Source organism: Ranitomeya imitator, chromosome 4, assembly GCF_032444005.1.
Source record: "Ranitomeya imitator isolate aRanImi1 chromosome 4, aRanImi1.pri, whole genome shotgun sequence".
Taxonomy (NCBI): domain Eukaryota; kingdom Metazoa; phylum Chordata; class Amphibia; order Anura; family Dendrobatidae; genus Ranitomeya; species Ranitomeya imitator.
In genome coordinates, this window is record NC_091285.1 from 314,087,934 (window position 1) to 314,100,323 (window position 12,390).

Here is a 12,390-nt window from a genome sequence, read left to right on the forward strand (position 1 = left end):
TTTTTTCAATCTAAAGGTACCTTCACACTGAGCAACTTTAGAACTATAACGATAGCGATCCGTGACGTTGCAGCGTCCTGGATAGCGATATCGTTGTGTTTGACACACAGCAGTGATCAGGATCCTGCTGTGACATCGCTGGTCGGAGCTAGAAGGCCAGAACTTTATTTCGTCGCTGGATCACCCGCTGACATCGCTGAATCGGCGTGTGACGCCGATCCAGCGATGTGTTCACCTGTAACCAGGGTAAACATCGGGTTACTAAGCGCAGGGCCGCGCTTAGTAACCCGATATTTACCCTGGTTACCATTGTAAATGTAAAAAAAAAAGAAAACACTACATACTTACATTCCGGTGTCTGTCGCGTCCTCCGGCGTCAGCTTCCCTGCACTGTGTCAGCGCCGGCCGGCCGTAAAGCAGAGCACAGCGGTGACGTCACCGCTCTGCTTTACGGCCGGCGCTTACACAGTGCAGGGAAGCTGACGCCGGGGGACGCGACAGACACTGGAATGTAAGTATGTAGTGCTTTTTTTTTTTTTTTTACATCTACAATGGTAATCAGGGTAAACATCGGGTTACTAAGCGCGGCCCTGTGCTTAGTAGCCCGATGTTTACTCTGGTTACCCGGGGACTTCGGCATCGTTGGTCGCTGGAGAGCCGTCTGTGTGACAGCTCTCCAGCGACCACACAACGACTAAACAGCGACGCTGCAGGGATCGGCATCGTTGTCTATATCGCTGCAGCGTCGCTTAATGTGACGGTACCTTTATTCTGTTATTTTCCCTTCTGATCTAATTTAATTATCTTTTTTTATTTTTACACTAAACAATTTAATCATTGAACAGTGACTCAAACGAATCCTGATCATTCTAGTGGTCTGCCCAATATACCTTACCACACGGACACTTTCATAAATGGATCACATTTTTGTATCACCCAACAAGATAGTGTTATTTTATTACCATGTGTGGGATGAGAAATCTCCACCCTTCATGACAGAACTACAATTCTAACAGCCCAAACATGATGAGGTCTCCACAATAATCTTACCCTTGCTGAATCATAAAATTGGAGAAGGCCTCTCATTTTTCATGTGGGGTGAATACTATATGTGCAGTACTTTCTAATAGGGAGATAGGAAACTAGTCTGGTGTCGACCATGGCTGGCATCCCCTTCACTGCTCCAGGTGACTGATAGGTCTTCGTGCTATGAGAGAGACCTGACAATCATCAGAAATCAGCCAAGGGCCGTGCGGACTAGTTTTATTTCTGCCTGTACTCCCCGGATGGATTTCCTAACTACATTTTCTTAGAAATGGCAGGGCATCTCACAGAAAAATATTCCTGCCTGCAACTGAGCAATCACTCTGTGATTCATGCCGCCTGTGGTTTGGTCAGCATGAATCAAGTGACTGCTTCCAATTAGTAAAGCTGGCTATCAACAACCAGACACGACCATAAACATGCTTGTTTACTTTAATAGAAAGAAGAGAACAAGTCAGGGCTACATTTCAATATAGGATTGTCATCACAACCCTTATAAGTGTTTATATGATATAAGTCAAAAAGTGGTCCATTGCTTTCAGGTATGACTCGTATGTTAGAATGAAACGTAGACAGACTGCGGCCAGCAATCCTGCCAGTGCTGTTATATCACAGTTTATCATGATTATCGAAATGTACACACTCCTAGCCCCTGATGATTCACAGCAGTAACCAATGATTGAAGAAACGCGTAGGGATAGCTCTGCAGTCCTAGGGCTAGTGATTTAAAACTCTGCTATCCTTGTAGTCTTATGGCTTTGATTCTAGGAGAACCAATCCTAGTTGTTAGTGGTCAGTTGATATATGTAGTGATGGTGGTTATCATGCCACTTACTAGAATGTCAGTCACTGTATGTGTTGGTTGTGGTTATCATGTCACTATTATGTGTATCATATATGACAACTGACACGTAGACTCCCATTAATTATACTAGTATGGAATTGAAATCCTGAGTTGATATCTGAATATGTGGATTTCTGGGCCATTGGGGTCAATAGTGTGATACTGGTTATCATTTTTTCATGTTCATAATCGAGATCTGAATAGTAATATAGCATAACCTGATAATCACAATAGTTATATATACTGACAGGGGATATTGCTTGTTAGCAGTAATATTTATTCTAGGTACTGTTAGAGAAATTCTGGTCACTTATGTTCTTGGGTAATATATTCTATTTGAAAATATACAGTACAGACCAAAAGTTTGGACACAGCTTCTCATTTAAAGATGTTTCTGTATTTTCATGACTATCTCTTGAAGCTCATCAAGAGAATGCCAAGAGTGTGCAAAGCAGTCATCAAAGCAAAAGGTGGCCACTTTGAAGAACCTAGAATATAAGACATAATTTCAGTCGTTTCACACTTTTTTGTTAAGTATATAATTCCACATTTGTTAATTCATAGTTTTGATGCCTTCAGTGTGAATGTACAATTTTCATAGTCATGAAAATACAGAAAAATCTTTAAATTAGAAGGTGTGTCCAAACTTTTGGTCTGTACTGTATATTAAAAGATACGTTTTAAATATTTTTCTATATATTACACCACTTGGATTAGACAGTGAAATATTAACATCTATTTTATTATTAGTCAGTAAATTAGTGAAATGTAGAAACTACTTTTGCAACAAATATTAGTAAAAATCACCTTTTTTCCTCTCTTCTGTAGAGCTCCATGAGGCGTTCAGGTTAGACTTTTTACGAGGACTTGTACTGACTTTTCTCCAGGCTCCATTTTCTCCTTTCTTCTTTCCTCCACACTTATATGTAGAGCTCATTGATAAGGTAAAACTTCCTCCTTTAAAATCAGCCATATATTGTTCTATATCTGAAACATTACAAGGTTGTAAACATTATATACAAAGATATCCCTCTCTTTCAGCACAAACTATACAGTTAGGTCCACATATATTTGGACAGAGACAACATTTTTCTAATTTTGGTTAAAGACATTACCACAATGAATTTTAAACAAAACCATTCAGATGCAGTTGAAGTTCAGACTTTCAGCTTTCATTTGAGGGTATCCATATTAAAATTGGATGAAGGGTTTAGGAGTTTCAGCTCCTTAACATGTGCCACCCTGTTTTTAAAAGGGACCAAAAGTAATTGGACAGATTCAATAATTTTAAATAAAATGTTCATTTCTAGTACTTGGTTGAAAACCCTTTGTTAGCAATGACTGCCTGAAGTCTTGAACTCATGGACATCACCAGACGGTGTGTTTCCTCCTTTTTGATGCTCTGCCAGGCCTTCACTGCGGTGGTTTTCAGTTGCTGTTTGTCGGCCTTTCTGATTGAAGTTTAGTCTTTAAAAAGTGAAATGCATGCTCAGTTGGGTTGAGATCAGGTGACTGACTTGGCCATTCAAGAATATTCCACTTCTTTGCTTTAATAAACTCCTGGGTTGCTTTGGCTTTAGGTTTTGGTTCATTGTCCATCTGTAGTATGAAACGACAACCAATCAGTTTGGCTGCATTTGGCTGGATCTGAGCACACGGTATGGCTCTGAATACCTCAGAATTCATTGGGCTGCTTCTGTCCTGTGTCACATCATCAATAAACACTAGTGCCCCAGTGCCACTGGCAGCCATGCATGCCCAAGCCATCAACACTGCCTCTGGCGTGTTTTACAGATGATGTGGTACGCTTTGAATCATGAGCTGTACCACGCTTTCGCCATACTTTTCTCTTTTCATCATTCTGGTAGAGGTTGATCTTGGTTTCATCTGTCCAAAGAATGTTCTTCTAGAACTGTGCTGGCTTCTTTAGATGTTTTTTTTTTAGCAAATTCCAGTCTAGCCTTTTTATTCTTGATGCTTATGAGTGGCTTACACCATGCAGTGAACCCTCTGTATTTACTTTCATGCAGTCTTCTCTTTATGGTAGATTTGGATATTGATACGCCTACCTCCTGGAGAGTTGTTCACTTGGTTGGCTGTTGTGAAGGGGTTTCTCTTCACCATGGAGATTATTCTCCGATTATCCACCACTGTTGTATTCCGTGGGCGCCCAGGTCTTTTTGCATTGATGAGTTCACCAGTGCTTTCTTTCTTTCTCAGGATGTACCAAACTGTAGATTTTGCCACTGTTTTCGCAGCTTAAGGATGGCTTGTTTCACCTACATGGAGAGCTCCTTTGACCGCATGTTTACCTCACAGCAAAACCTTCCAAATGCAAGCACCACTCCTCAAATCAACGCCAGGCCTTTTATCTGCTTAACTGAGAATGACATAACGAAGGGATTGCCCACACCTGTCCATGAAATAGCCTTGGTGTCAATAGTCCAATTACTTTTGATCCCTTTAAAAACAGGGTGGCACATGTTAAGGAGCTGAAACTCCTAAACCCTTCATCCAATTTTAATGTGGATACCCTCAAATGAAAGCTGATAGTCTGAACTTCAACTGCATCTGAATTGTTTTGTTTAAAATTCATTGTGGTAATGTCTATAACCAAAATTAGAAAAATGTTGTCTCTGTCCAAATATATATGGACCTAACTGTATATACAGTGAAGGAAATAAGTTTTTGATCCCTTGCTGATTTTGTAAGATTGCCCAATGACAAAGACATGAACAGTCTATAATTTTAAGGGTAGGTTAATTTTAACATTGAGAGACAAAATATCAAAAATAAAATCCAGAAAATCACATTGTATAAATTATATAAATTTATTTGCATGTTGCACTGAGAAATAAGTATTTGATCCCCTACCAACCATTAAGAATTCTGGCTCCTACAGACCAGTTAGACGCTCCTAATCAACTCGTTACCTGCATTAACCCCTTCATGACCCAGCCTATTTTGACCTTAATGACCTGGCCGTTTTTTGCAATTCTGACCAGTGTCCCTTTATGAGGTAATAACTCAGGAACGTTTCAACGGATCTTAGCGGTTCTGAGAATTTTTTTTCGTGACATATTGGGCTTCATGTTAGTTGTAAATTTAGGTCGATAATTTTTGCGTTTATTGGTGGAAAAAAATGGAAATTTGGCAAAAATGTTGTGAATTTTGCAATTTTCAAATTTTGAATTTTTATTCTGTTAAACAAGAGAGTTATGTAACACAAAATAGTTAATAAATAACATTACCACATGTCTACTTAACATCAGCACAATTTTGCTAGGAAGCTAAAAGGGTTAAAATTTGACCAGCGATTTCTCATTTTTACAACGAAATTTACAAAACCATTTTTTTAGGCACCACCTCACATTTGAAGTCCGTTTGAGGGGTCTATATGGCTGAAAATACCCAAAAGTGAAACCATTCTAAAAAACTGCACCCCTCTAGGTGCTCAAAACCACATTCAAAAAATTTATTAACCCTTCAGGTGCTTCACAGCAGCAGAAGCAACATGGAAGGAAAAAATGAACATTTAACTTTTTAGTCACAAAAATGATCTTTTAGCAACAATTTTTTTATTTTCCCAAGGGTAAAAAGAGAAACTGGACCCCAAAAGTTATTGTACAATTTGTCGTGAGTACGCCGATACCCAATATGTGGGGGGAACCACTGTTTGGGCGCACGACAGGGCTCGGAAGGGAAGGAGCGCCATTTGACTTTTTCAATGAAAAATTGGCTCCAATCTTTAGCGGACACCATGTCGCGTTTGGAGAGCCCCTGTGTGCCTAAACATTGGAGCTCCCCCACAAGTGACCCCATTTTAGAAACTAGACCCCCAAGGAACTTATCTAGATATGTGATGAGCACTTTGAACCCCCAAGTGCTTCACAGAAGTTTATAACGCAGAGCCGTGAAAATAAAAAATCATTTTTCTTTCCTCAAAAATTATGTTTTAGCAAGCATTTTTTTTTTATTTTCGCAAGGGTAACAGGAGAAATTGGTCCTCAATAGTTGTTGCCCAGTTTGTCCTAAGTACACTGATACCCCATACGTGGGGGTAAAGCACTGTTTGGGCACACGTCAGGGCTCGGAAGAGAGGGAGCACCATTTGACTTTTTGAATGCAAGATTGGCTGGAATCAATGGTGGCGCCATGTTGCGTTTGGAGACCCCTGATGTCCCTAAATAGTGGAAGCCCCTCAATTCTACCTCCAACACTAACTCCAACACCCCTAACCCCAACTCTAGCCATAACCCTAATCACACCCCAACGCCAACACACCCCTAACCACAACCCTAACGCCAACACACCCCTAAACCTAATCCCAACCCTAATCCTAATCCCAACCCTAACCACAATTTTAACCCCAACACACCCCTAACCCTAACCACAAGCCTAATCTTAACCCTATTTCCATCCCTGGCCCTAATTCCAACCATAACCCAAAGGCTATGTGCCCACGTTGCGGATTCGTGTGAGATTTTTCCGCACCATTTTTGAAAAATCCGCAGACAAAAGGCACTGCGTTTTACTTGCGGATTTACCGTGGATTTCCAGCGTTTTTTGTGCGGATTTCACCTGCTGATTCCTATTGAGGAACAGGTGTAAAACGCTGCAGAATCCGCACAAAGAATTGACATGCTGTGGAAAATACAACGCAGCGTTTCCGTGAGGTATTATCCGCACCATGGGCACTGTGGATTTGGTTTTCCATAGGTTTACATGGTACTGTAAACCTGATGGAACACTGCTACGAATCTGCAGCGGCCAATCCGCTATGGATCCGCAGCCAAATCCGAACCGTGTGCACATAGCCTAATTCTAACCCTAACTCTAGTTCTAACCCTAACCCTAGTTCTAACCCCAACCCTAGTGGAAAAATGGGGGTGATAAAGGGGGGTTCATTTACTATTTTTTTTATTTTGATCACAGTGATCAAAATGTACCTGGAACGAATCTGCCGGCCGATTCGGCAGGCACACTGCGCATGCGCCCGCCATTTTGGAAGATGGCGGCACCCATGGGGAAGATGGACGGACACCGGCAGGGAGGCTCGGTAAGTATGAGGGGGGGAGATCGGAGCACGGGGGAAGGGGGGGGGAGATCGGCGCATGGGGGTGGGGGGTTGTTTTCAGAGCACGGGGGGAGTGGACAGGAGGACGGGGAGCGGACATGACGACGGAGGTGAGCGGAGCACAGGACGGAGGACTGGGGAGGAGATCGGTGGCTGTGGCAGATCAGGGTTTCCAGCCATGGCCGATGATATTGCAGCATCGGCCATGGCTGGATTGTAATATTTCACCAGTTTTCATAGGTGAAATATTACAAATCGCTCTGATTGGCTGTTTCACTTTCAACAGCTAATCAGAGCGATCGTAGCCATAGGGGGGTGAAGCCACCCCCCCTGGGCTGAAGTACCACTCCCCCTGTCCCTGTAGATCCGGTGAAATTGGAGTTAACCCTTTCACCCGATCTGCAGGGACGCGATCCCTCCATGACGCCACATAGGCTTCACAGGTCGGATTGGCACCGACTTTCATGATGCCTACATGGCGTCACAGGTCAGGAAGGGGTTAAAGACCGCTCTCTTACAAAGTCACCTTTATAAAGACTACTGTCCACAGACTCAATTAATCAGTCAGACTCTAACCTCTACAACATGGGCAAGACCAAAGAGTTTATAAGGATGTCAAGGACAAGATCATAGACCTGCACAAAGCTGGAATGGGCTACAAAACCATATGTAAGGCGCTGGGTGAGAAGGAGACAACTGTTGGTCCAATAGTAAGAAAATGGAAGAAATGCAAACTGACTGTAAATCAACATCGATCTGGGGCGCCATGCAAAATCTCACCTCGTGGGGTATCCTCAGTCATGTGGAAGGTGAGAAATCAGCCTAAAACTACACGGGGAGGGGGGCTTGTTAATGAACTCAAGGCAGCTAGGACCACAGTCACCAAGAAAAGCATTCGTAACTGTTACCGCTGCTGCTCGTCGTCGCCGCTCTGCTGCCGGGTCCGGGCGCATCTGCTCCTCCGCTGCTGCGCTTCGCCGCCACCGTGCTGCTGGGTCTGGGCGTATCTGCTCTTCATCCTCTGCTGTGGTGCCTGGTTCAGTCGCGGCGTGCTCCAGCCGCTCTCCTTCCGGGTCTAGGCACACCAGTCTCTCCTCCTCAGCAGCGGCGCGCTCCCGACGCTCTGCTTCCGGGTCTGGGTCAGGGCACGCCAGTCTCTCCTCTCCACTTCCGGTGCCTCGCTCTCCCAGGGGGATTCTGTGTCTGTGCATCTCCAGAGGGCGCAGGCACATCCTTTTCGTTTCTCCTTCCTGGGGTCACCAAGGTCAGTGATTCCAGCAGCCAATCCTGGTTTTGCCTCTGCTATAAGAGGCAGTCTATCCGGCATCTAGGTGCCTGATTGTCACATAGCCTTTGCTTGTGCGTCTGGCACTTACACTTCCCTGTGCTTCGTACCCTGTACACAGTACAGTCTGGTTCTGTGCCTTGCTACGCTAGTCCGTTTGTTTTCCCTGTAGTTCCTTTGTACCTCTTCACTGCTTCTGTTATTTTTACCTATCGAGTTTCCTAATTCCACCTTTTGTTTCCATAGCCTTCCTCCATTCCGGCTCTCCGGTCAGTCATCCGTCTAACCGGATTCCCCGTTGGAACCCACTTTCTGGTCCTTCTGTCTCTTCTTCCTTCTCGGAGCCATCCCTCTTGGTACTACCACCGTGGGTAAGTGACATCTGGGCCTGCCCCTGGCGGTCCCTTTATAGGGGTCGGTACATCACTAGGTCCGCTCACCCAGGGGTAGGTCTTCCACGATCCAGAGGGTCCACTCTCCTTCTCCGAACGTTATAATAACACATTACACCATAAAGGTTTACAATCCTGCAGTGCCCGCAAAGTCCCCCTGCTCAAGAAGGCACATGTGCAGGCCCATCTGAAGTTTGCCAGTGAACATCTGGATGGTTCTGTGAGTGACTGGGAGAAGGTGCTGTGGTCAGATGAGACAAAAATGTAGGTCTTTGGCATTAACTCAACTCGCCGTGTTTGGAGGAAGAGAAATGCTGCCTATTACCCAAAGAACACCGTCCCCACTGCCAAGCATGGAGTACAAACATTGTTTTGCAGGTGATTCTCTGCTAAGAGCACAGGATTAATTCACGCCGGGCTGTGTTATATACTACGTGGGCTGTGTTATATACTACATGGCTGTGCTTATATGCGATCATGAATCGTGGTATGTGTTAAAGGGGGGGCCCACTGAGACTCTTTCGCCCGGGGCCCTCAAAAACCTGGAGCCGGCCCTGATTCACGGCATCAATGGGAGAATGGATGTCCTGTAAAATCCTAAGTGACAACCCCCTTCCCTCCGCCAGGACATTAAAAATGGGTCGTGGCTGGGTGTTTCAGCAAAACAATGACCCAAAACATACAGTCAAGGCAACAAATAAGTGGCTCAAAAAGAAGCACATTAAGGGCATGGAGTGGCCTAGCCAGTCTCCAGACCTTAATCCCATAGAAAACTTACGGAGGGAGTTGAAGCTCCGAGTTGCCATGCGACTTAATGATTTAGAGATGATCTGCAAAGAGGAGTAAACCAAAATTCCTCCTGAGATGTGCGAAAACCTCATCATCAACTGCAAAAAATGTCTGACAGCTGTGCTTGCCAACAAAGTTTTTGCCACTAAGTATAAAATCTTGTTTGCCAGAGGGATCAAATATTTATTTTTCCCTGCAAAATGCAAACAAATTTATATGATTTATACAATGTGATTTTCTGGATTTTATTTTTGATATTCCATCTCTCAGTGTTAAAATTAACCTACCCTTAAAATTATATAGACTGTTCATATCTTTGTCAGAGGGCAAACTTACAAAATCAGCAAAGGATCAATTATTTTCTTCACTTTATATAGATTCTGAAATCTTGCAGACATAGAAGGCTCTTGCCTCCCAGAGTGTGACATACTTGTTGAAAACCAATTTTTAGAGAAAAGGGCTGGGGTCTAGTTCCCAGTTAGCTTTAACCCAGTGTTCCCCAACTCCAGTCCTCAAGAACCACCAACAGGTCATGTTTTCAGGATTTCCTTAGTATTTCACAGGTGATGGAATTCCGGCCTGTGCAGATGATGCAATTATCTCCTGGGCAATACTAAGGAAGTCTTGAAAACATGACCTGTTGGTGACTCTTGAGGACCGGAGTTGGGGAACACTGCTTTAACCCCTTCACGACATATGAAGAAAACTTTGATGCAGGCTCGCACGCAGGGCCGGCTCCAGGTTTTTGAGGGCCCCGGGCGAAAGAGTCTCAGTGGGCCCCCCCTTTAACACATACCACGATTCATGATCGCATATAAACACAACCATGTAGTATATAACAGCCCACGTAGCATATAGCACAGCCACGTAGTATATAGCACAGCCCATATAGCATATAGCACAGTCACATAGTATATAACACGGCCCACGTAGTTTACAGAACAGCCATCTAGTATATAGCACAGCCCACGTAGTATATAACATGGCCCACGTAGTATATAGAACAGCCATGTAGTATATAGAGACACTTGCCCCATATAGTGCTGCACAAACGTTATGGCCCCATAGATGCTCCATACAGACACTTGCCCCATATAGTGCTGCACAAACGTTATGGCCCCATACAGACACTTGCCCGATATAATGCTGCACAAAAGTTATGGCCCCATACAGACACTTGCCCCATATAGTGCTGCACAAACGTTATTGCCCCATAAGATGCTCCATACAGACACTTGCCCCATATAATGCTGCACAAACATTAATTATGGCCCCATAAGATGCTCCATACAGACACTTGCCCCATTTGCTGTTGCTGCGATAAATAAAAATCACATACTCACCTCTCCGTCGCTCAGGCCCCCTGCACTTTCAATAGTCACCTGTCCTCGTTCCAGCCGCCGCTCCATCTTCTTCAGCGTTTTCTACACTGGCGCTCAGGCAGAGGGCGCGCACTAAAAACGTCACCGCGCCCTCTGACCTCAGCGTCACTGCAAAAGACGCTGAAGACAGAGCGGCACCCAGAATGGGGAGCAGGTGAATATCGCGCAGCGCTCCACTCCCCGTTATACTCACCTGCTCCTGGCGCTGTGCAGTCCCTGCTTCCCGGCGCCGGCAGCTTCTTCCTGTATTGAGCGGTCACCGTTACCGCTCATTACAGTAATGAATATGCGGCTCCACCCTTATGGGAGGTGGAGCCGCATGTTCATTACTGTAATGAGCGGTACCATGTGACCGCTCAGTACAGGAAGAAGCTGGGGAGCCGGGGATCTGCAGGGACCGCGCAAGCCACCAGGAGTAGGTGAGTATAATTAGACAGCCCCCGGTGGTCCTAGGCACTGGCAGCTGCCTGCCCCTAACGCCGGCCTTGAATGGGCCCCCCTGTCTCGACAGGGCCCCGGCACTTGCCAGGGTACGCCGGGTGCTGAAGCCAGCCCTGCTCGCATGCTGAGCCCGCATCTTTTCCTGCACATGAAGGCTGATTTAACCCTCCGTCACATACAATATTCGGACTAACGAGTTCACATACAATGTGCTTGTCAGGCGCCTGCTGGAAAAATACCTATAATATCTAATGTTTGCAATTTCAGTGCTCTAAAAGTGATCAGTGACCTTCATAGGGATGTAATAAAAGAGACTATACATAATCAGTTGCCCCATAAGATGCTCCATACAGACACTTGCCCCATTTGCTGTTGCTGCGATAAATAAAAATCACATACTCACCTCTCCGTCGCTCAGGCCCCCTGCACTTTCAATAGTCACCTGTCCTCGTTCCAGCCGCCGCTCCATCTTCTTCAGCGTTTTCTACACTGGCGCTCAGGCAGAGGGCGCGCACTAAAAACGTCACCGCGCCCTCTGACCTCAGCGTCACTGCAAAAGACGCTGAAGACAGAGCGGCACCCAGAATGGGGAGCAGGTGAATATCGCGCAGCGCTCCACTCCCCGTTATACTCACCTGCTCCTGGCGCTGTGCAGTCCCTGCTTCCCGGCGCCGGCAGCTTCTTCCTGTATTGAGCGGTCACCGTTACCGCTCATTACAGTAATGAATATGCGGCTCCACCCTTATGGGAGGTGGAGCCGCATGTTCATTACTGTAATGAGCGGTACCATGTGACCGCTCAGTACAGGAAGAAGCTGGGGAGCCGGGGATCTGCAGGGACCGCGCAAGCCACCAGGAGTAGGTGAGTATAATTAGACAGCCCCCGGTGGTCCTAGGCACTGGCAGCTGCCTGCCCCTAACGCCGGCCTTGAATGGGCCCCCCTGTCTCGACAGGGCCCCGGCACTTGCCAGGGTACGCCGGGTGCTGAAGCCAGCCCTGCTCGCATGCTGAGCCCGCATCTTTTCCTGCACATGAAGGCTGATTTAATTAGCCATCGTGTGGCTTTAACATCCGTAGGTGGTGTCTCTGCAGGGACTATTAAATCCAGTAAAAATGCTTTGTTTTTTTTGTTTCAG

The 12,390-nt window shown here is 45.5% G+C and overlaps 1 protein-coding gene across 1 annotated transcript in view; it reads right to left on the bottom strand.

Annotated features, from left to right (window-relative positions):
* The window catches only part of CTTNBP2 (cortactin binding protein 2), a 223,242-nt gene that overhangs the window by 21,584 nt on the left and 189,268 nt on the right, over positions 1–12,390 (bottom strand). The window contains exon 19 of the mRNA XM_069764853.1: positions 2,696–2,875. Within this exon, the coding sequence (XP_069620954.1) occupies positions 2,696–2,875 (180 nt within the window). The remainder of the gene's footprint in view (positions 1–2,695; positions 2,876–12,390) is intronic.